The sequence below is a fragment of the Lontra canadensis genome, unplaced genomic scaffold (assembly GCF_010015895.1).
Source record: "Lontra canadensis isolate GAN:19392208 unplaced genomic scaffold, GSC_riverotter_1.0 scaffold11, whole genome shotgun sequence".
In the NCBI taxonomy this organism is placed as follows: domain Eukaryota; kingdom Metazoa; phylum Chordata; class Mammalia; order Carnivora; family Mustelidae; genus Lontra; species Lontra canadensis.
In genome coordinates this window covers 21,108,547-21,134,493 of record NW_022631005.1, presented here as the reverse complement: position 1 = coordinate 21,134,493, position 25,947 = coordinate 21,108,547, and the positions used below count along the sequence as shown (strand labels likewise).

The window sequence follows — 25,947 nt, the reverse complement described above, 5'->3', positions numbered from 1 at the left end:
CCATATTTTCCCCTCCCACACTCATGGCAGAAATTGCTAACTGAATGTGCCACTCATTCTTTATTAGCCATTTTATTAGCCATTAGACCTATCTGGGCCTCTTCTACCAAACAATAAAGTTTCATGTAGCATAAAAGTCATTCGCTATTCTTGATTTATAGTAGTTTATATTTTTAAAAAAATCCATTCCTATAAGCCACCTTACATAGTGTCTTGGACAAAATGGAGCATTAGTAAATTGAGAGGTAGACTGATCTACTAGTATATTAACAATACTGGTCAGGCACCACTAAGAGCAGATGATTGCTGTGAATATTACACAGACCAGAAAAGAAATTGAAAGGAACATTTTTCCCCCCCTTGGGTAGCTTCCAGTTTAATAGGAAAGTCAGTACAATTCAAATGATGATATCCCTGAAATGACAAAATCACCCTTCCACCTAAAGGAATTGAAAGCAATTATTTAGACAGATAATATTTTCTTTTGGCCTCTTGCTTCTACTCTATAGGCTAGTGTTTGGGTATTCTAAGTGTTTGTGGAGGAGTCTGAACACCTAGGTATTCAGAACCATGCCAAACTCATGGGAGAATCTAAAGGGGAGATGAGTCTCTCTCCATTATAGTTCAGAAATAGGAAGCAGTGATTCATGAATTTGTACATTAAGTATAAATCTTCAGGAAGTAAAATGTTCTTCAGCAGAATTCGAGAAATTAAAGTAAAGGGAACATGGTCTGTGGACCCTAGAAGTAAATTATCAGGATTATGGCCTTTGTGAGTTATAGAGATTTTTCTTCGACCTTCGGTTTTGATCATTCTCTTTCTTCCTCTTGTAACCTACCAGCCTCCTATGTAACAGACAATATGATGATGCCTATTACGATTTTCCTTCTTACATTTCTTAGAATGGCAAACAAAGGGGCAAGGCTGATGTAGATAGACATAAAATGTAAAAGAAGTACTTTTTAAAAATATACATTCTGTAGTTATTTTCAAGGTTTAATTTATATTATTGGGCCCTGAAAGGAAATGCCTAGACAACCACTAAAAGCTTCTCTCTAGCTAGTATCTGCCACTGTGTGCTCCCCAAAGATGAGTGGCTGGCTGCTCTGATGTTATCGATGGTGATACCACAGCATAAAGTAGGAAGAAATAAATGGGATGGGGCCTCATTGGTTTAACCTCCATAAGAATCATGGAGCTAAGAAGAGAGGTTGTGGGAGGGGATCAATAGCTGACAAATGAAAAGAGTCTTGGTCAGTTGGAAAGGACATTTATTTTCCCATGACGTAGCAGAATAAATCACTAGTAGAATTTCATATCTCAGGATTGTCTTTTGCAAAAGAACGCTCTCTGTTTTTCTTTACTTAAAATCTTTGAGTACTACTGTACAAAGTTTTTTTCTATGTTGAGTAATCGGGGAAAATAGAAAGACACCACCTAAACTGATGCTGGAAGGGAAGCACATCTATCATCGAAGTTATCGTCCTGATCAAGTACTTACGTAACATATATAGTAAGTGGAACGATGGTAGCTATCATGGAATCTGCTTAATAAAATGTGATTCCTGTTCCCATCAAGTTGCTTTCCCCCACTAAGGTAGCTGATAGCTCAGTAGTAACCTGTGGCCTCTATGTTCTTTTTTATTGAGAGATTTATCTGAAATCATTGTTTCTCTCACTCTTTTCTCTCACTTACTCTTTATCTTTCACATTAAGAGGGCTCTTGGTTGCATATAGAATAATCTATTTGAGCTATATCTTGATTTATTCTACACTTGCCATTTCCACTCTCTATCAATCCCAAATCATTTTGGTTAGTGGCTATTGTCTGCTACTGTGTTGCTCTATGCTCTGGGATGCTGAGTCCTGGGGACTCATTCTCTTGGACTATCTTGTTGATTGACTTCTGGTTGGGTTTGGCAATGGGAGGCACTGTCAGATATGAATGAGGGCAAGAAGAGAGTGAGAGCTGGTTGTCCATTTACTCCCTCTGTTCTTTGAGTGGTGGTTGCATTCTTTTGATCACTGCTCCCACCAGACTACACAGACCTTTCTTTACTATTCCAGCTCCCCCTGGCTGTCAGCATACTCTTCCTTTCCTTATTTCTTTAGCCTAACGATGGTGATGGGTTCTAGCTGTTGTGCATCTACGGGTGCATCACGGTCTTTGTCAGCTTAATGTGGCAACAGACAGCTGCAAAATCTCAGCAGCTTAATAGACTTCTGCTTTTTGCTCATGTAACATGAGGGCTCTAGATCAGCTGTGGCTTAGATGCTGGGTGTCTTTGCATTCTAAATCCTTGGCTTGAAAGAATATGATCTTTTCATGATAGAGGGGACAAACTCAAGTGAAAGCCCAACCCAAACGCCAGAATTACATGTAAAGCTTCTGCTTGGATAGGGCAAATGTCAAGTCCATTCACATCTGAGTGGCCAAAGCATGTAACTTGACCATGCCTACAGTCAAACAAGTCACACTTTTCCCACAGGATTCTTGCACTGAGTGATTTCTGTTTTCTGCTGGGACTCTGACTAATACAGTTATCTCTAGGGGGGAAAAAAAAGACATTTATACAATGATATATAGAGTAGACTTACTGAACCCAAAGGCAGAGATTGCAGCTTTCCCTGGTAATAAACCAGAATGAGACCTAAGTATTCTCAGGACTTGCCTTTTCTCTTCTCTGTTCCCTTGTGTTTGCTTTTCTCTTTCTCTTTCTATAAGATAGTTTCATTTGCTTCTTTCCTGTATGTTGGAAAACATCATGGCCAACAGTCTTTAAACGTAGTATTACACAATGAACTGTCCCTTTGTCCTAACTCTAAATTCCTAGAGAAGTTTTCTGACTGGCCCAATGTGCAAGAGATGCTCATTCCCAGTGCTACTGAAATAATCCAACAGGCAAGGTCATATTGTACAAAATAGTTGCTGGGATCCAGTGATGTCACTAGGTAGATTATGCCAAAATAAGATTATTAGGAAAAGAAGGTATTGGCAAGATCACCCACCAGGTGCCCACAACATCTGGACATCATTTCAGTTAAAATTTTTCTTTTGTGATGATAATTTTGTTAAATAGCTTTTATTCATTAAGTAAAATTACTTCTGTTAAGGGCAATATCGATTCTCTACTTAAAAGAAATCTGGGCTTTATGTTATGAATATTGTGAAGACAATTATCTCCGGCTCTTAAAATCTTTGATTTTCTTTATGCAAGACACTATGTCCACATTTAATTTTTTGCTCAAATACAGAAAGAAAGAATACACCTTAAGTAGACATTGCTCTGAAGACACCTGAGAAGTCCAACTACCAGTCTACCTGCATATACAGTTTCAAGCCTCAAAGTAAGGAGGTTCTCACTGATGTGCCAGGTAAGTTTGGAAATAGATTTTGAAAAAAAAAAAAAAAAGAAAGAAAGAAAGAAAACAGTGAAGTCTAATTATTTGCACTGACTTTGAGATATCCACAATGTATAAAAGTATTGTTATCAAATAAAATAAATCATAAAAAGTGTTGTCCTTTCTTGTCATCCCTTACTGTTCACAATCTATGAGATATTTACATTCACCTCAACACCACTATGATCCAGGCATGTAACTTCATTTTGCAGATAAAAAACCCCAAGCTCAGAGAGGTAGAGTAATTGGTTCAAGTTCACACAGCTGTGTGTGAATTTGCTAGTGGCAAATTCAAGTCATAAATCCAGGTTACACTAACTCAAAACTCTGTGCTTATTTGTGAATTATGTCAGATGGTACTGGACCCATAGTAGACATCGGTGGACATTAACTCTGGTTCTCTGTAAAGAATCTTTCACTTCCTTAATATTGCGATTTGCATGGTTCTTTCAGAAAGGGAGTGGGATGGAACTATGCTAATGACAGGCTCCACTTGCCACGTTAGATGCCACAGGGGCTCTGAGAGTGAGTTGGCTTCCTAGATTCTACTGTGAGTGGGATCCTCTTAAGTTTTGTAATATAATCTTTGACATAGCAAGTTCTACAAAACTGTTCTATGGTTCAGGGACTAGAATCATTCTATGCTCTATTTGTCATAGGGTAGATGACAAAAAGAGAGAAGGTGGAGGGCATCCCCTTACTCACATATTCCCAGTGTATCCTATTTTTGAGTTCATATCAAGCCATACACTAAATCCTAGATGGTTTGCTCAGGAAATGTTCTAAGTGTCTTTTTATTCCAGCCAAGAGTTATGATTATACATAAGATATAATACTTTATTTATTAGTAAATATGCTGGACATAATTATAACTACATAAAAGCTATTCTTATATATACACACATACTCATATATGTGGATAAAGATGAGAAGGAAAATAGAAGAATAAATAGATTTATCAGTGATGGAATTATGGATAGCATTTTTAATTTTAAAAATTTGGGTATTTGAAAGTGAGTTATTAAATTAAAAGAGGAAACAATAACAAAGAAATGCATCATAACTAGCTTTAGCTAATCAAAATACACACCAAAGGGAGCATCATGAAAAACTGAAGAAAACATTTGTAATCACTTAAAACACTCCAACACATATTAATATATCTCTGCCAGGATACACAAGAAGATTATATTATGATTTTCCTTTTGAGATGGGAAAGTCTGAGTATAGAAAAGGGGTAGGAGAGAGATCCTGCACTGTCTACTGTATCGGTAGATTGGGAATTATAAATTCATGTAAGTGGATTACGAACAAAAAAATAAAATAGAAAAGAAAACCGATAGACTTCTTCTCTGTCTTGGTATGTGAAATAGAATTAGCATGACTCTTAAATTGTTGTTTCATTCTCTTTTAAGACTTTTCCATCACTATTTTATATGGGTCATTCTTAAAACCAATTTTTCAAGTAAATAACTTCCTATGTTATCTTCGAATGCAACTTTTCGTGTGTATACCATTTAAAAGGCAATGGCTTTATCTGGGCATTGTGGGACATTCAAATTAAGTATAAAATGTAATCTCTTGCTATCCCAGAAAGATTTTCTTTCTAGGACACATGAAGAAGTATAAATAATAAGACACTCTAAAAATGTATGTATGGGATTATTACTGCAATGCCTAGCATAGATTGAAGACACAATTTAAACAGACAGAGATCAGAGTGGGCTCAAATCCACAGAGAAGATTTTATGCAACATTTGTATTCGTTAGGTCAAGCAGTAGTAAATCATTAATCATTCATTTATCACTAAGAATTCAGTTACTTCAAGAGGGATATATTGGTTTCTTTCTTTTTTAACTTTAAAGATTTTATTTATTTATTTGAGAGAATGTGTGAGAGAGAGCGAGTGAGCACACAAGAGGGGGAGAGGGGCAGAGGGAGAGGAAGAAGCAGGCTCCCCGCTGAACAGGGAGCTGACACAGGGCCGGATGCCAGGGCCCTGGGATCATGCCTCGAGCCTAAGACAGACACTTAACAGACTGAGCCACCTAGGCACCCTTATGTTGGTTTATTTCTTATGTAGCCCTCAAGGGTGGGCTTTCTGTTGGCAGGGTGACTCTGCTTTGTGGTCAGAAAGGCACTCAGACTGGCAGTTGCTTTGTCTCCTTCATTGTCCAGTATCTCAGCACCCTCAGGTCATCTCTCTGAGACAGCCAAAGGGCAGAGAACACAGAGATGCCCGAGTGCACTTTTATTTGAGTCTATTCCTGGAATCAACACATTCCTTCCTCCCGTATTTCATTAACTGTAGCTCACCGCATGAGAGGTAGGGTCATGCAATCTAGTTGGCCAGCCACATATTGATCTGCTAGTGCAATGGGAGAAGGAAGAAGGTCCATTCTGGTGGGCAGCTGACAGTCTCTGTAATAGATGTGGGTAACATCAATGATTGGGAAGAATAAAAGAGAATGAATGCTTTTGCCCAGACAGGAAGGACAATAACACCCATGTTGTTAAACTTCATCAGGCCTCCATTTCTTTATCTAAGAAACAAAACTTATTCCAGATGATTTCTAAAATTGTTTTCAGCTTTTATGTTTCTGTGGTTCTGGGAGCTAGCATTCAGTGGGCACTGTGTTCAGCTGGAGCAATGTGTTTATGTTGGAAATGGTGCGTGATAACTCTTGTGTTATGTCGGTAGAGTGGGTCTAGACAAATCCTTGGATTGTGCTTGAAATTTGTTAAAAAATCAAATGACAGATATTGATCAAGTAACCACTCCATTCCAGACACTTTGAGCCGGGTACTGTGGAGTACACAAAGGAGTTGATTCATTCTTTTTGAGAACAGATTACATCCTATTTATGAAGGAGCTGAGTTGGATGAAGAAAGGGGAAGATTAAAAATGAAGTAGAAGAGGTTACATGCCTAGGATTCCAGACTTCACAGTATGGAGTAGGAGATGAAGGCAAATATGAAATGACCCTTTATCTTCCATAATATTTTTGTGAAGAAAAACATCTCCAATGAAACCTTGTTTCCCTAGATTTGTCTCTTTCAATCGGACACATTACATTTCCATTCACTGAAAATTTTGATTAATTAAACTGGGGTTAACTATAGCTTTACTGCAAGTAAAAATGCATAACTCCATTCTCTATTTTATAGACCAATTAATTTAAGATTCTTTGTAAGGTAAAATTGGACCTCCAGGCAATTAAAGTATTTCACACAATTTACCTAGTTCTATGAAAATATATTTTCAGGTGTTATAATCACTGGAAAATTCTGCCAAATGTGGTGTTTTACCGCTGTTAATTCTTAGTCAGTCATACCTCTAATATATCCCAGGGCTCTTATCTTTGGATATAATGACTCTATCTTGATTTTATTTTTCTATAGTGGTTAGTTTTTAAAAATTTTATGTTCATAGGGAAATTATAACCTCGAAGGTTTTGGAGGGAGAGCATTTCATGTTTAGTTTGCCTTCTGCATCGTGTCTTGTTATACATCCACTGCAGTTTTTTTTTTTAAGATTTTATTTTTTTATTTGACAGACAGAGATCACAAGTAGGCAGAGAGGCAGGCAGAATGAGAGGAGGGAAGCAGGCTCCCTGCTGAGCAGAGAGCCCGATGCTGGGCTTGATCCCAGGACCCTGGGATCATGACCTGAGCCGAAGGCAGAGGCTTTAACCCACTGAGCCACCCAGGCGCCCCGACTGCAGTTATTTTTGTTTCATCTTGAATATCTGTCCCAATTTACTTTTTTTATGTAACACAGAGCCTGAGATTAGGAATCAGGTGACATGCATTTCAGTTGGGTCTGCCGCTTGCTACTGGGCATATTATTTTCTATGATGGTGCCTTGGTCTCCTTGTCTGTCCAACGAGGGAGCTGAACTAGAAGATAGGTTGCACTCTTTGAAGTTCTACTACTCTTCTATATCTTAATATTAGGTTATCACTTTTTATTTGATTATCAATCTATTACTTTAATTTTTGTTGTTCCTTTAATTTTTTTTTTTGGAAAGTATTTTCAGAAGCTTACTTGAACCAGCATAACCTAGGATGCTTATTAAGATGTAGATTCCTCTAGTCAATGATACCGTAATAACATTGTATGATGACAGATGGTAGCTACAGTCATAGTGAGCATAACATAATGTATAGAGAAGTTAAATCACTATGTTGTACATCTGAAACTAATGTAACACTGTGTGGCAACTATACTTAAATTTAAAAAAAAATTAAAGGTTAAAAAAATGTAGATTTCCTATAAAAAGTATATGATCCCTGTAGCACATTCACTAAATCGGGCTTTCTAGGGAAATAGTTCTTTTAGTCGTTAAATGTGTATACAGGCCACATGGGGATATTGTTAAAAAGGAAAACTCCTAATTCAGTGCATCTGGGGGTAGGACCTGGGATTCTGTATTTCTAACAAACTTAGAGGTAACACTGCTGATCTGCCCATCACACTCTGAACGGCAGGGCTCTCTGAGCTGGGACTGCTGCTCCAACCTGGCAGAACCATGTCTTGAGCGAAGACAGAATTAGCCAGATTGTGGAATGTTTAAAATGTAGCACTCATGCCTAAAATGTAGCATGTAGCATCCAAGTCATATAAAGTAAAGAAGAAAGGTGTTGCAGAATAAAGATGAAAGACTATACTGAAATATGCATCAGGTGCTCTTATGGGTGGTCATATAGAACTATACCCTTTGTTGCTGTTATTGTAATCATGAGAATGCACTGAAATTCCAAGTACCCAGCAGTAAGAAGGAAATTGTTCCCTTTTTACCGACTGGGGCTTTGCTGGATGCTGTCCATAGGCTCTTTCTCTCATTGCCCTTCCACAGATCTTACAGAGTCTGTGGCTGTTGTGATCACATTGTTCTTAGTCATGGAAATATGGTTTCTTTCCTGATTCAGTGTGATGAGTTAAAAGATTGTTTATGCTGAGGAGGAAAAGGTCTTCAAACTAATTTGCTTTCTAGTAAGCAGCAAGCCTGCAGAGCCCCTGGAAAGACGCCTGACATCTCCCTGAAGATTAAATTTCTGCTAAGTATTTTTTTTAACTTAAAAAATGTTTATTGAAGTATAATTGACATATAACATTATAGTAGTTTCAGGTGTACAATGATTACATTTTCATTTTTAAGTGTCTATTCTTTAACTTTTGAAGAATTTGTAATTGTGTGTGTAAAGTTAGCTTACGTGAATGTCCTTTCCCTCAACTGCAATATTCAAAGGCAAAAATGGTTTTGTAGAAATATATGCATTTGCATGTTTAAATGGGATCTGATTTATATTGTGCCAAGTACCATTACTGGCAATTATGTAGTCTTTGAAATGAAATTATGACTTAAAAATGTATGTGGCATATGTTCTACTCCAATTAAAAAAATATGCCTAGGGAAACTTTCTTTTCTTTCTTTCTTTTTTTTTAAATTCCACACACCCTGCTAAAATCTAAGAATTGTGTAAACCGATCTCCATTTTTACCCTTTGCATGGATATGTTTATATTACTCAACATTTGAACATCAGAGAGTTCTTAACCATATTTCATGTTGTAATAATAATAATAGTAACTAATATCAATCATAATAGAACCTCACACTCATAGAGGTCTCATCAGGTTTCAGGCTACATGTCAAGTGCTTTATATGAATTATCCTTTTATTCTACATTAATGTCTTCATAGTCAAGGTGCTTTGTTTAATATATACATAAGGAAAATCATAATGCTCACTTGGGAATATGTGCACGCGTGCGCACACACACACACACACACACACACACAAAACCCTTGTGAGAACAAAACCAAGAACAGTCTTAAAAAAATAAGAACCCTGAAGTCATGTGACAGATTTAGCAAATTCTTTTTATTTACATAGAAATGTGTACACATACTTTCTCTGTACACAGAAAATTCTAAGTATATATACATATATGGTTCCCACATATTTTACAATAAATAGTATTTTAATCCTGTCTATAGATGAAAATAAAAGGATGCCTCAAAATATTTCACACCAACCACAAAATTACAAAAGCACCTGATGAACTCAGAGCAAAAATTTCAAGCCTGTACTACCACACACTAAGCCTAGTACATTTTTTTTTACAAAAGACAAAATCAAACACTGTACAGAGATCACCAGTAAACAGAAAGGAATGGAGATGCAAAATAGAGAACAGAGCTGTTGGCTCTTCAAACAATGTAGAAAGAGCATTTTTGTTGGTTAGACTTGTCTTCTTTAAGTTTAATGTTTTACTTCAACTGGTATTTTACAGATAAGGGGGCAAAAGTGAACACCTACTGTAAAAAGAGTAACCTTTCCATGAGTCTTACGAGTTCTAGAAACCTTATTGCTGGCCAGCCAGACCCTCTTTCTGTGTTGATGCAAAGATCATTCACATCTATGTTGCAGGATACCTGTCCACACTCCCCGCCCCACGCCCCCCCCCAGAGAAGATGGCAATGACTCCAACTGTGAAGCCGCTTTCATTTGGAAGTGATTTCAAAAGCCTGGTGAGTCAGGTTGTTGACAGTTAATAATAATCAGTCATGTTTAAATATACTCTTTATCTCCAGGTAGTGTTTGATCCCCCACTCAAATAATAACTAAACGCAGAGAGGACTTATCTGGGAGGCTGGAAATAATGAATCCATAATCCTGGAATTTTGTCAATCCACTTCCAATTATTTTCTCTGCTCTTGCCTAGGGAACAAAATCACTTTCTCTCAATTTCAGAGTTGTTCTATGTGTGTATATAAACTCACACTATCAAAAGAATAGCATGAAGTTATAGGTTATAGGGTAGAATGCAGATTTTATGGTATTTTTGGCAATTTCATGGCATTGAATTTGGCAAAAGAATCTAAAAACATCATGATCTTCATGATTGTGGGACTGACTTAAAATATATTCGGGTTCGCTTTCCCAATGCCCCAATATTACTACTCAGATGAGAATCCTAAAGATGGTGGCCAACCCAGGACTAAGTGTTTAAGTCTCATCCCAGCCTAGCTCAGATAATAATGTGTTTAGTTCCACTGTGGCACTGTAACCTCACACATGAGTTTTGAAACAAATTTTACCCCTTCATCTCTCATATCAATAACAGCACAGATGTGGGGGGAAGGAGATAAAAAAAGAATTCAATGTCAGAAATGTGATTCATCTATCAAATGCAATCTTTTCAGTTACTTTACTGAATCTGCTATTTTCAAGGTAACCTTCCAAAACAAATTTCAAAGGCAGGCTCATTTCAAGAGCAATGTTTATCACATGCATAATTCGGTTCTTTTTCGTTACATGTTTCTACCATTGATGTTGATTTTAGAGAAACAACAATATTTCTAGGACTTAGCCATCCTACATGAAAGCCATGGCTTCATACACAGTTTGACTTTTCAGATTAAGGTATGAGCGAAACAAACACATTTCACATTTAAAGATGTTTCTTTTTCTTTTTTTTTAATTTGAAAACCTAATAGGGAACTAAGGTTCACTGCCAGAAACAAAAGGGATCCTTTACCACGAAGAGTTGGCCTTGGTTCTTGGTCATTCTAATGAAATATGTATTCACCCCTCATTTATATTACTGTTGGAAAGATTCAGCCAGAAGATAAATATGGAGTCTCACTATGGTAATTGTAGTCAGGACAGACTTTTTGCACAAGTTTATAATCAACACTGTAAAAGGCAATGTAAATGCAAATGACCTTGAAGGGTTTGGAACACAACCAAGACACATGGCTCTGAGTCTGCTCCTGGTAGCAGATCTTCGATGGGTCAAAGTTGCACAGGGCAGTCTTCTTCGCCCGGTCTGTTTTTTCATATTCAATGCGACAATTGAAAGATTTGGATTCCTTGGTCTCCAAGGTAGACTGCGGGGAAACTTCAAATTCCACCACTTTGGAGGGGGGTACCAAACTCACTGAAACATTGCCTAGGCCTGTGGAATTATGTCGGAAATAAACACTGAAGGTTCCATTTCCATGATCAACAATTTTTCCTGTGATGAGGAGATTGAGTTTAACAGTTTTAATGTTGGAATGGAAGTCGCCCCACCCAAACATCTTCTTAAATTTTCCCGTCTTTACTATTGGCCTCCGTTTAGTTCTTGCCAGTGGCTCCTGAACCTCCGTGACATTGGCCAGCCAATCCCAAAAGTTTTCCATGCTGTCCGCATACGCCAAGTGTCCAGGCTTTGGGACAGGAGACTGTTTAACAAACAGGCGCAGAGGATTGATGATCCTTGAGTGCACCACGCTTCCAACCAAGGTCCCGGGAGCATCTTTGTCTTCCCAGTCCAGCCCCTCTGTGGCATGCACCGCCTTCTTACTGTCACAGAATAGCTGTTTGAAAAGAAGGAAGAGAAATAAACTTGAGGTTAGGCTTTGAGCACACACAATAAAGCCAAAGCAAAGGGGAAGTGCTTGCAGTATTATTTCAATTCTTGACAAATAGCATTTCACTCACACAGCTGGGCTCAACAGCGTAACAAGATGAGCCTCTATTCAAGCAATGTAAAATCGTGAGCACAAAATTCAAATTAGGAAGAAAGTATGTCATTTTAATGGGTTAATGTGGTTTTCATCCCTGCTTCCTCATATTTATAATACTATCTTTCCAGATTGGAGGAAGTAATATATTTTGGTATCTCATTTGATAAAAACATTCCATTTGTGAGGTCTTCTCTTTCAGGTAGAAGATGACTCCCCAATGCTGAAGGTTTCTACCAAGAAGCTAGAAGCCATCTGAATGCAAAATATTGATATGTCTTTTAATTATACTTGGAAATATTAAGGGTATTATTATATTCAAAGGCTTATGTCAAATAATTTCATAGCTTTTGATATAATTCCATCTCAACCTCTGTAATAAAAAAAAAGGAGTATGAATAGTAAGAGAAAGTTCTATGAAAGTTTTAGTTGAAAAAAAAATTTCAAATTTTGTGGTCCTTACAGAAACAGAAACAAATTGGAAATGTCTATTTTGAATTAATAACAGACCATAGATTATCCAATAAATTTTATTATAACTGAATTCTATACCCTGAAAGGATTGCTAAGAAAGAATGCAAATTAGTTTTATGGATTCCACAGAATGTGGTTCAGATCACACCCACTGAAACATGGTACTTTATCTGGATCTGATGTTTCTCTTTATTCTTTTTGTAGTGCAAGAGTCCCCATAATTTCTAAAAATCAATTAGTTAAGCCAATATTGATTTTGAGGGACGGAATCATAATATATGAAACTGTTGCCTGGAGTGAATATTTATGGATGAGTTATAAAGTCCGGAAAATAGAGGTTTCTAGTGGAAACACAGATAGCCTCTTATCTCTAATGGCACAAACCACACTGGTAATGATTCTCCAGAAAACTGTCAGCGTGATGAAAAGGATGAGAGAGAAATGAAGCTGTATTTATGAACTGTTTCCCCAACCCTTTCAAACTTGGCAAAGCACCTGGTAAAAGTAGTCTCAGATTATTACAAAAATTATTGCTTTCAATCCAATTTTTGAGAAAAAAAAAAAAAAAAGAAGACACAGCTTGGATTATAAATATTGTACTCCACCATATGATAGAGCTTAATAGTAACATGAGGTTATCTTCTATAGATTCATGAGAGTTTAGAAGTTCAAGTTCTAGTAGAGCTTTGTGAAAAGTGTTTTCACCTATACCTCAATCCCCTAAGATCACGTTAGGGTCAGAAAGCAAAGACTTCAATGCATGGGTTTTTTCTTTTTGTGTACTTTGGGTGAGGGGTGGGGTAGGGTGCATAATATATTTGCCTCTGATTAATTTCCTGATGGCTTTTCTTCTTCATGTCTAGTATTTTTAAAAATTATTTCCCCTTAAATTACTAAGGTTTGGCAGGAGGGCAAACTGAAACAATGCACAGTCTTACTATTTTGAGAGCTTAAATCTGTGCTACCTTCTTAGGGGTTTATGTATCCTGAGTTGATACTTCTTTCCTCTGCTGATGTTGAAAGGTGAGTATATTCACCAGGAAAAGAAGAATCCTTACTCTGGATTTCTGGTTCAAAATATTCTGGGTATCTCTGACAGTGTGACAAGCTTTCTGATTTTGAATATTCTTTTTTTTATACGTTTTTATTTTTTATTTTTTTTAAGATTTTATTTATTTTGACACAGAGAGATACAGTGAGAGAAGGAACACAAGCAGGGGGAGTGGGAGAGGGAGAAGCAGGCCTCCCACAGAGCAGGGAGCCTGATGAGGGGCTCGATCCCTCACCTTGGGATCATGACCTGAGCTGAAGGAAGATGCTTACAACTGAGCCACCCATGCCCCTTATTTATTTATTTGAGAGAGAGAGAGAGCAGGAATAGAGGAGGGGGACAAAAGAGGGAGAAGGAGAAGCAGACTCCCTGATGAGCAGGGAACCTGAGGTGGGGCTCAATCCCAGGACGCTGGGATTATGACCCAAGCTGAAGACAGAGGCTTAACCAACTGAGCCACCCAGGTACCCCCTATTTTGAATACTCTTAATTACGATGTGTAAATCTCATTCAAATCCTTTGGTACTTGCCCATGGGGTTCAGTGGTGGCTTCAGTTATGACTTAAGTTCCCTGAAAGCTGCCTGAAGAAGCCTGGTCCAACTGACATGCCACCCTCTCCCCAGCAAGACGTCCAAGGACACACGGGCAGGTAAGAAACCCCTTCCTGATCAAGGTCCAATTTCTCTTTTCTGTGGTTGTGATTCTTGTTGCCCAGAGTCTACTATCTGTTTTTCATCCATTTCCAGTATTTCATGAGATGTGCTTTGCTTGGTCCATGCTGACAGACCAAGACACACATTTCACTACTGAGAAGCTTGTCCGTAAGAACTTTACTTCCTGATCTCTACTCCCAGACTTGGTACAACTTACAAACTTCTTTTCTCACTCCTGCTTTCTTTCCTCTCTTTGATAGAGTAAATCCTTTCCAACATTTTCCCCTTCTAAATTGTCTTTTAAAGAAAATCTCAGATCTTACCTTTATACACCATGCTGTCAATCAATGTTTTATTAGCAGGACTAAGACTGATTTTCCATTCAAAATTTTTTTTTTTGCTCAGAAGTATGAGAACATTCTTTGCTCCCACGGGCAACATGATCTTTTTTAGCTCCCTTAAAATGTTTGTTTTACATTATACATTTTCCTGAATTTTTTCTACCTGGATCATTTTTTTCTCATTTACTGCTTGGCCTGATTTTCTCCTTACTTTTCCATTATTGAAAACTTATAAACAGTGAATCCATCATTCAATGACAAATGAGTTCGCAAGTTAACTGGTATTGGCCTTTTACTCATCATAGATGCCATTATGAGACAGATGTTAAGAAATCCTCTTACCTCTAGGACTTCTGCTGTGCTGGTTCTGAGATTATTCAATGGTAATAAGAAAAACAAGAATAATAATACTAAAAAATCATTTACTGAGTGTCAAAAAAATATGAAAACTTTCTTTGTAGTAATTTATGTTATAACAAATTGACCCAAACGTATTGACTAACCCTAAGAAATTAAAATGTAAAAACAAAAACAAAAACAAACACAAAATTTATCAAACAGATAACTTATATGCAATTATTTGGTTTTAGAAAGGCTCTTCAACCCGTCAGAAAAGATTCTTCATATGAGAATTTAAAATGTAATTTGACTTTTAAAAAGTATACTCTAACACAATACTCTACAGATTCAAACCCATTCAAGGAGCTCATGATTTTAAGGTAGGCTTATATAAAAACATAATAAAATTTAACTAATAGCACAGGCCTGTAATGGGTCCCTGCTCTTGGGAAAATACTAACAGCATTTTAGATAAAAAGACATTTTTAGATAAAAGACATTTTAGATAAAAAGTAGATATACATATATTTTAATTTTTTTGCTTTGCCCTAGACCATCACGTTACTTTGAAAACAATATTAAACAAGTTGAGAAAAGCTGTGTATAACTTCATCTGTTTATTACTTTATTTTTTTAAGACTTCATTTATTTATTTAAGAGAGAGAGACAAAGAGTATGAGCAGGGGAGGAGGCAGAGGAACAAGCAGGCTCCCCATTGAGCAAGAAGCTCGATGCTGGGCTCTATCCCAGGACCCTGAGATCATGACCTGAACCAAAGTCAGACACTTAACCAAGTGAGCTGCCCAGGCAGCCATTTCTTACTTCAAAATACATGACAGTCATCACAAATGCTGATTTCCAAATCTAAATCCAAATCTCAAAAAGTTATCAAATAATGAGAAAAGTGTAATTAAATGGGTAAATATATTGCTAATTGTGCTACAAAGCTGACAATTGTACCTCTTCTCCCAACTCACTGTCCCTTTGGTATAACATATTCAGCGTTGCCCTGGAATATGTTGTTAAGATGAATGCATCACTGCTGAGAGGGTACCCCCACCTAAACCAGGTCTGCAAAGATGGTTGTATGATCTAAGTCTCCAAGGTTCATGCTTAACCTCAAAGATCTAAAGAAGGATGACTAGGGGTTGAATGAACTATAACCCTGTGCACACTCATCCATACACTCTCAGTATGGAAGCAGAACGGTGGAAAAGGCACAGGCATTCGGTGCCTGATGACCTTGCACCCCTTACTTGACTGTTTGATGTGAGCCCATTTTCTCACCTGTATCTCCCTTGCTGATTGATTGTAAAGACCAAATTTAAAAATTGGATGGAAATTACCAAGCCCAATTTCTGGCAAAAGGCATTCAATGACTGATGGCTCTTGCATGGTCCAATGGATAGTACCATGTTTCCTATTCAAGAACTGTCTTCAAAGGGTTGTATGAACTCTTGGGCCTTCAGGAAGCTGATTAATGGTTAATCAAGCAACTTGTTCAGTGCCATATAATAAAGTAGTGACTGAGTAGAAAACACCTTTCTCAACCCTAGAACATCAATCAATCGTTTCCTCATGTTTCCACTCTCACTGGCATCTGAGTCACAGCCAGATCATAGGCACAGGTGAGCTCCTTTTGCCAACAGAACGTGTTTGTGGATCTTTGATTCCAACCTACCGAATGAGTCAGCGAAAGGACATGCTGGGAGAGTCTGGAGGTGGTTCTGAATCTGTTGGCAAACACTCTGTCCAAGTCAATGTTGTTAGATGTTATCTGCAAAACACATGGCTGTATCCCTTTGCTTACTTTTCTATTTGCTGTGGCTTTCCATGGCTATCACTGCTTCCTTTGGTCCCATCGTATTACAATAATAATGCAAAAACATTTAAGCGCAATCAAGCCCAAAATGGAGTTTCAAAAAAGGGAGAAAAAAAGAGGAATTGCTGTGCTTTATCTGTTTGAACATTCCCTGATTTCCACACATTTATCAAAGTTTAAGTAATTTATGTCTTGGCAGGGTGTATCAATTTCACAAAGCACACACATTAGCGAGATACAATGATATCATATTAGCTTCTTCTGCATCTTACAGAGGAGCTCAAAAAGATTAATAAAAGCTCAAACCTTCATCAATTAAATGAAGCAGGTGGAAGGAAGGGAGTAGAGAAAGAAGACTGTATTTCATTTCAGTTCTTTGTTTTTAGGGGGGGGAAGCTGACAGGTTCAAATCATTCATCATAACAAGCAGGAGTTGAATTTTGCTGATAATTAAATGCATTTTTTTCCCAAGAGACAAAGAAGCTGCAATGAATTTTATAGTAGCAGATGTGAGAACTGTCACGAATTATGGAAATAATTTATAAACTAAAAAGCATTTTCCTCTGCAAATACTATATCAGAAGATCCTTTAAAAAACTATATCTGTCATATACTTTTCACAAAATGGTTTATTTTAGAGTAATTTTAGTTTTATAGAAAAATTTTGTCATACAGAGAGTTACCATATACCTGGCATCCCATTGCCTGTACTGCTAACATCTTACGTTATAGTGTCTAGAACCCCGCATTATGGTCATCATGAATCCTTAGGTTTGTCTGGGCTGTGACAGCTTCTTAGTCTTTCCTTTTCTTAAAAAAATTTATTTATTTATTTATTTGAGAGATAGCAGGGGGAAGGGAGGGACAAAGAACCTCAAGCAGACTCCAGACCGAGCATGTAGCCTGACACAAGGCCACATCCCATGACCCTGAGATCAGGACCTGAGCTGAAACCAAGAGTCTGACACAACTGACTGAACCACCCAGGCTCCCCCGTCTTTTCTTGTTTTTGATGAAATGGTATGTTTTGAAGAGTACTGGTTAGACATTTTGTAGAATGTTCTTCAATTTGAGTTTGTCTGATTTTTGTTCCATGATTACACTGGGGTTATAGGTCGGGGAGGAAGTGCCATTTTCATCACTTTATCTCAAGGGCACATGTTAGCAACATACTTCATTACTGTTGATGTTATTCTTTGTATTCTGGGAGAAAAGTTCCCTTTTTCAAAGTTTTCCTTTCAGAATTTTCATAAGACTTGTTCATTTTTGTTATCATAAGCTTAGTTTAATTCACATCTAATTCAGTGGCACTTGGCTTAGGATTATTATTATTTTTTAAATCAGGTAGTCTCAAGCCTTTCAATTTATAACTATTGAATCATTGAATTATCTAAAATAACCTCAGAGTTGTTTAGGAAGTCATATGCTCCTTATAAAGTATTTCAGCAATACTGCATGCTATACATTTGTCTGTCCTCGTTATAGTTATTTTGTTTGTATTTAATATTAATTTCTTAAAAACTCGGGTCCATTTCAGTAACTGAGAGCTCAGTCAGAAGAGATTATTCTATCAATATCTTACATAGAATTAGATGCTGACTGTATCAGGGTCAACTGTCCCTTTTCTCAAGTTTGGAGCCGGCCCACTATACTTGACTCTAGACACCCCCAGTGAGTCTTATCAACTCTGAGATGAGGCTCTCTTGGTGCCTGTTTATCAAGGGGGCATGGAGCTAATGAAAGAAAGCCTCACAAAAGAGCATTCTATATTCATAGTATTCTGGGTGCTAAAGGATCATGAATGCTATGTGCTCTCACTTGGGATCTGGGGACAGTGAGACCTTTGGCATAATTATGAGATAACCCTTTTCTCTATGTCTATCATTGTGACAGCTTTGCCTTTTCTCTGTAGCTGCACACTATAGGGCTGAGGAGGGGAGATTTCTTTACACACAGTGTATAACAGAAAGGAAGTGAAGGGCATTTAAAGCTTTGAGCTTCTGGGGTTCAAATTCCATTCAATCTATACCATGCCACTATCTGTCCAGGTAGTTCTATCTTACAGCACTTTGAACAGATGGTGTTTTCATTTGAAGAAATGCCAGCAGAAGAGAGCTCTCCACCAGTCCTGCTGTCCCAGTCCAGTGTTTAACAGTTACAACTGACACATTTATTTTGTTCCCACTAACTCTTCACTGACATGACACCAGGGGAGCAGGAAAGGCTTGAATTTCTTAAGTAATTGAAGCTTAGCACTTGAAGCTCGCTGCTTCTATATATAGTTCTCCTGACTAAGCAAGGCCAGACTGGATGACATTAACATACCTTGCTTAAGAAAGTAGGAAGCCTGAAACAGCTTGGAAATGTTTCCACAAAAATTATTTTACTTTTGGAGGAGTAAATTAATTGCCTCACTGACTTTTGCCTATACCTGCAGCCAGATGAATGTGACTGGACTCCTTCCCACATTGCATTTGCAAATGACTAGGCTAGGAGACAAAATGGGGAGTCCCAAACAAGTCCGTCCATTGTAGAAAAGAATCTGTCGGCACATCCTCCAGCAGCTGAATTTGCCCAAACAGAAAAACTGTTCCAAGAGTGATGGAATGAATGAAAGAAGCAGACACAAGGAATTCAATCAGAATATGTTAAACAATACAGCAGGAAAGGATGAGGCATGGAAATAGCAGTGCTTTGATTTGCTGGAAGGAGTTGGGGTCAGAACACTGGGATAGTAATCTGGAACCATCACTTATGGTCCCATCATCTTGGGCCAGTCATGACTGTTTTTTCAATGGTAAAACAGTAGAGGCAGGGAGGGTTGGAGTTGAACTTGGGAGAGAAGGAGGTCCTGAGGTAGCAAGTGAATCAGAGTGAGGCCGCTCTGTGGGCAGGACACTTATAATGACGTGAGTTCTATAGTCCAGAGGATTGAGAAGACACAGAACCGTGGCCAGAGATGCAAGCTTTCATCTTTAATCACTGACTGAACACCTATTTGTGGGATGCCTTCCAGATGTAGCATTTATGCTCTAGATATTGGGAGAATGTTGCTCAAGGGGCAGATAAAGTTTCTGCCTTCATGGGATTTGTAGAAGAGCAGGAAAAAGAAGAATAAATCATACATAAATCTCTCACTTATTTATGCTTGTCATAAGGGGCAGGAAATTTATCTGTATATCTATATCTATATCTATATCTATACCTGTATCTATATCTACATATATCAGCACAGCAGGAAGTCAAAAGCCCTAGTCCTCAACAGGGAGAGCAACAGCGCAGGGAGTAAATAGAACCGTGTAATTCATACCTTTATTCTGATGAGAGAAATGAAATCCAAGATTTACCAGTTGATGATTGATAATGAATGAATCAGTGACAAGAAAACATATTGATCTTGGTATTTATACTCCTTTTTTCCTACTCTAAATTATGTATTGATTTGTTTATAATTACTAATGAGAGTATGGTAACATTGTAAGACAATAGTTATATTTCTTCTAGTGAAAGGTTAATTTTTTTTCTTTTTCTTTTTCTTCTGACCCCCCAACTTTATTGAGGTATAATTGACAAACAAAATTGTAATACGTTTAAAGCATTCCACGTAAGGATTTGATACATGTTGACAGTGTGAAAGGATTCCCAGCACCCAGTTAATTAACACATCCCTCACCCCAGAGTTACCTTTTTGCGGGGGGAGGCGAGTGAGAACCCTTAAGAAAGCGTTCTTGGCAAATTTCAATTGTACAACACAGTACTATCTATTACAATCACCAAGCCGTACATTAGATCTAAAGAACTTACCTGTCTTATAACTGAAAGTACATGGCCACCTCTGTTAACCATAAGTGGACTCCAACGTTCTCAGCGCTGAATTCCTGATTAGGAAGTCTAGTGCTCTTAGGTAGCAACCCTATCCAGCCTGGGCTTTTACCCTTAAACCTCCTATGAGATGCTGAAGGTTTATAATACCATTGACCCTGGAACAACATGGGTTTGAACTCTGCAGGTCCATTTATATGCAGATAATTTTCAATAAATACCATAGGGTACTGTAAATTAACTTTCTCCTCCTTATGATTTTCTTAATAACTTTTTATTTCCTCTAGCTTCCTTATTTTAAGAATGTAGCATACAAGAATATATAACAGTATATAACACATATAACATACAAAATATGTGTTAATCAATTGTTTAGGTTATGGGTGGTAAGTCTTCCAGTCAATAGGTTACTAGTAGTTCAGTTTTAGGGGAGTTAAATGTTGTATGTGGATTTTTGATTGCGTGGAGGTCAGCGCCCCTAACTTACTGTGTTGCTCAAGGGTATACATTCTGTATACATTCTGTATACCTACTGTATACATTCTTAGGTTCTGGGAGAGTCAGGCCTTTGCCATGATTATGTTATAGCTCTTTCCTATAATACTATATAATTAATACAATATATATTAATGCTGATTGATAATGAACTAAGTATGTTCTGGATAAGTATTCTGAAATAAGGTAGGTTTGTCTTTATGTGTCTAGGTGTGTGAAAATATGCTAGTAGACAAGAAATTTGGATGATATCTATGATTTTCACAAGAAATACTGATTGTTCTAAATAAAAGGAAGAACAAAACAAATATTTTTTTTTTTCACAATCATAGCACTGTAAAGACATCTATACCTCAAGAGGATGTTTTCAGTTTTCTGTATTTACACTGAATATAAAGTATTTACAGCCCATACTGCTTTACCATGAAACACTTGCCATAATATATATAACACACAGTGCACAGATTATATATATTACCTACCATTAACAAGGAAGGCCATATGCTTAACTGTTTTATACTGCACTAAAAATATGTAGTCCTCTGGGGGCACCTGGGTGGCTCAGTGGGTTAAGCCTTTGCCTTCGGCTCGGGTCATGATCTCAGGGTCCTGGCATTGAGTCCCACGTCGGGCTCTCTGCTCGGCAAGGAGCCTGCTTCCTCCTCTCTCTCTCTCTCTCTGCCTGCCTCTCTGCCTACTTGTGATCTCTCTCTGTCAAACAAATAAATAAAGTCTTTTAAAAAAAAATGTACTCTTCTGTCCATTAAAGGAAAAATAAAATCCGAATTTCCAGGATGAGGCAGAATGAACCAAATGCTCCAAACTTGTGGATTTGTACCAAGCTGGGAGAGTTGGCTTTTCCTTAATAACAGAAGTGGCATATGCTACAAGAGATAAATTGATACCGATATGTACAAATATTTTTTTAAAGGCAGCTGGCTTGCCCTCCCTTGGATATTCTGGAATCATTCATTAATGTTCTTTCCGAGTGACAATCACTGCTAAGTGACAGTTTGGAAGGAGAACTGGTTTGTTTAATAGCTCTGTTTATAATGTTGTTCATGATGGAATCCATGAAGCTGGCCATTAATTATTTTACTGAGGGTATGAGTTTATGCCAAGAACCCCCAAAGTGACCCCTGCTATATAACCTACAAGTAGCCCACAGATGCCATTATAGTGCTGTATATTATACAGCCAATAATGAAGGTGGTCTAAAGCCTTAACTTTGTTGCATATATATAGCTTATATAATTGCATTGCTTTAACAATTCTGTCCTGTATCTTGTAGTTAAAACTAAAATGACGACTAGCTCAGCAGAAAGAAAAAAAAAAAAATCCCTCTCATGATCAAACTCAGCATCCCATTAAATTTTTTATTTGTAAAGGAATCTTGGAAAGCATTTTTTTCTGAGTAGAAATTTTACAGATTATCGTCATTGCCGACAAAATAGAAGCAGGTATCTGATGGACAACACACAATGCTTTATTGATGATTAGTAGTATAGCTGGCCCTAAAGTCATATTTCTGGGGCTCTATTACTGAGCTGTCACAGCAGATTAAAAGAAGAATGACATAAAGGGAATGAAGGATGGTAAGATCAAACCTGTATCAATATATTAATTGTGCCTATTAATTTTTTTGTGGCAATAAAGTGGCATTGTTTCAAAATTCATTTTGCATGTTGAAAAACAAATGATTGCTTAGGAGAAGAAAGCTAAACAGTGGACATCCTTCCTTTCTGCTGAGTGTAGCAAATTCATTTTACCTTCCAGATATCTTTTAATAGCTACCCTTTACATTTTTCTAAATTGATACAGGAACTAACAGGAAATATAAATGTGAAGACAGAAATCTTAGCAGTAAGAGCCAAAAAGCTAGATTGCAATGCTTGGCAGTAGTTTTATTGCTAAGGTTAAATATGGCAATTCCTATTTTATCCTGATGACAGTAATCTGGAAAATCAATGACATAACTTCTACAAAAAAATGTACACACACACACACACACACACACACACACACTGATACACAGAAATATCATGTGTATAAACACATGCGTGCATGCACATACCATAATTTCTGTAAATATTTAGGGGAAATGGTGTGAAAGGAAACTTAGGATTTCATTTTGTATTAGCAAGCTAAATAAAAGGGGCTCTTAAACAAGCATGAACAGGCTAGAAACAAATATTGAGGATGTCCTGTGGAAGGGGGCTAAGTGTCATGACAAAACCATGCTTCCAGAGTGAAACGGGGTCAGACTGTAGTCTCCATTACTGCAAGTTTTGCAAAGTCAAACAAGGTATTTATTTATTTTTATTTTTTTGATAATATAAGAGAAGAAAAATAGTCCCTTTGCAGTTAAGGCATCAATGCATCAGCATGTGAAGTGGTACTGTCTATTTTCATCCATGTGTCCTTATGAACCCCACCCAAGTTTTTAATGAGAGAGAAAAGCTTCACGTGATAGGAACACATAAATACTTCTCAAATATAACGCCTGGGAGAAACAACATGAATCTGTGTGTGTGTGTGGGGGGGGTGTTAAGATTTTATTTATTTATTTGACAGAGAGAGAGAATACAAGCAAGGGGAGCAGCGGGCGGAGGGAAAGGGAGAAACAGGATCCCTGCTGACCAGGGAGCTGGATTCAGGACTCAATCCCAGGACTCTGGGATCATGACCTGAACCTAAGGCAGCCAGTTAACCAACTGAGCCACCCAGATGCCCCGTGAATCTGTGTCTTCACCTCTAAATGCTGGCATTTGAAAGGGAAATTTACAACAAAGGGAAAAACAGTCAAATGAGGAGTGGAAATGCCAGATATCTCTATTTCTATCCCTTTAGGCAGAGTTTCAATGAGGGATGAGGAAACACGGTGTGGGGGGTGGGTACAGAGAGAGAGACAGGAGATGGGGGTTAGGAGAAGTGCACATGTGCAGGGCTGTGTACTTCACCATCAAATCCTTTTGATATTTCAGTCTTGAGGTACAATTAGTCTGGCAATTAGCATGCACTATCTGTGATGGTTAGTTTTAAATTTCTTTTTCCTTTCTTTTTTTTTTTAAGGAATCTTTACACCGGTGTGGGGCTCTGACTCACAGCCTCAAAATTAAGAGTCATATCCTCCACCGTCCGAGCTAGCCAGGCACCCAGTGATGGTTAGTTTTAAGTGTCAGCTCAGCGAGGTGACAGTGTTCAGTTATTCAAACACTAATCTAGGTGTTGCTGTGAAGGTATATTGTCAATGTGGTTGACATTCATAATTAGCTGACCTTCTCTTTTTCAGTTCAAAATGTTCAGTGCTTATTGGTTACCTTCTTTCAACAAACATGACATTTATTCATTTAAAATAAATCTTCAAGTGGTTTTAGATATATAGTTTGGTATTTCACCTAAATGCAAACGTTTACAGTGTACTGGGGATTTTTACATGATTCTACATAAATGTGCTGCTTTATTATGACACCATATAAATGTTTTAGAAAATCAATGATAATTTCCATATGATAAAATATCTATTTCACAAAGAACACAAGTACATTATTACTCATGTAAATGAAACTGATAAGTGTTAAAATTATTTTTTGCAATAATCATTCCTAATATTTATACTGAGAATTACAGTCTTCATAAATAATTTCATTTGATTCTTACACCTACTTTGTGAGGTGTGGTGGGCAGGAGATAGCCTTGGAGAGCTTATGAGGAGTTGTCTAAGGTCCAAATACTGAAAGGCAGCAATAAATATAGAAATCAGTTTTTTATCAAGTCACTGTTTTTTTCACACTATACTCTAATGGGTCTGACACCAAAAAAACAACTTGATCAACATAATACAAATAATATGATATAATATAAACTATTTACCTTACAAATAAAAAATTTCTTTCCACTACAAAATGTTTATTCTAGAAAATAAAACTAAGAAAACTAAAGAAAATTAAAGTCAGGTAACTGAATATTTTAATGTATATTTATATTTTCTTCCTATGTAATACAAATGATACATCAATGTGGAGGCTGAGAAAAATTAAGGCCATCCCACCTCAGGTTTAGCCTTAGCATAAGTACAGCCATCTTAGCTCCGGCAGCCATCTCAGACCCCTGTGCCCAAGGGCTGAACTTTCCCCTACTTTAGTTCTAAGGACCCCTACCCTGCTTTGGTTCCAGAAACCCCCACCCTGCTTTAGTAACAGGAATCCCCACCCTGCTTTAGTAATAGGAACCCATAAATACCCCTGCCTTAACTAAGCTCGGGGTCCAAGTCCCTACTCCGCTGTGTCGGGTATACTTGGGCCCAAGCTTAAGCTTGTTGAATAAACCCTCATGTGATTGCATCAGTGTTGGCTCCTTGATGGTCTTTCCGACGCGAAAACTTGGGTACAACAATCTTTTGTATAGTATATTTAATTACTTTTAAGAAAATACATTGTATTCAGTTGCATAACAGTTTAAATGCTTTAGAAGAAAAAATCTCACTATTACTAAGAGTAAAAATCTGGGCCCATTTTCTCTAGACCTCCTCCTTAAACCTTCCACACTTTGTTGTTCCATCATTTGTCATCGAAGTCCAAATCAATTATTTGGATCATTTTGGGCAGAACCAAACTTGTTCTCTGGGATGGCTCCATCCTTGAAGCCCAAGGAGGTCTTGTGGGCTCTAGTCTTTGTATCCATGGCTTTGCCTTCTTTCTTCATCTTGACCCTCCCCTCTAAAGTGTCTTAGTCCAAGCTGGTGACATTTTGGGTGCTATGAATTTCTTAAAAACACATCAGTTTCCTGTGTCATTCACTGGGGTCCAAACCATTAACAAGAACGTCCTCCACACATCTTTTCTGGATAACTGTATCTCTATTCCTGGTTTCTGCTGAGGTAGTTGATTGGATCCATGAGTCATAGACCTAAAGTCTTTAGCAAAAGCACTCACACCTTTGGTGTTCTCCCCAGAGCCCATCATTTGATTCTAAGTAAAGGAGATTTTTCTTCTTGTTGTGGGTGGGCATTAACCAATCAGTGGAAATG

General features: G+C 37.5%; 1 protein-coding gene across 1 annotated transcript in view; it reads right to left on the bottom strand.

Moving 5' to 3' along the window:
• Positions 1 to 9,268: 9,268 nt before the first annotated feature.
• The window catches only part of NXPH2 (neurexophilin 2), a 110,031-nt gene continuing 93,352 nt past the window's right edge, over positions 9,269 to 25,947 (bottom strand). Inside the window, exon 2 of the mRNA XM_032856139.1 lies at positions 9,269 to 11,773. Coding sequence (XP_032712030.1) covers positions 11,030 to 11,773 — 744 coding nt within the window. The 3' untranslated portion in view covers positions 9,269 to 11,029. The remainder of the gene's footprint in view (positions 11,774 to 25,947) is intronic.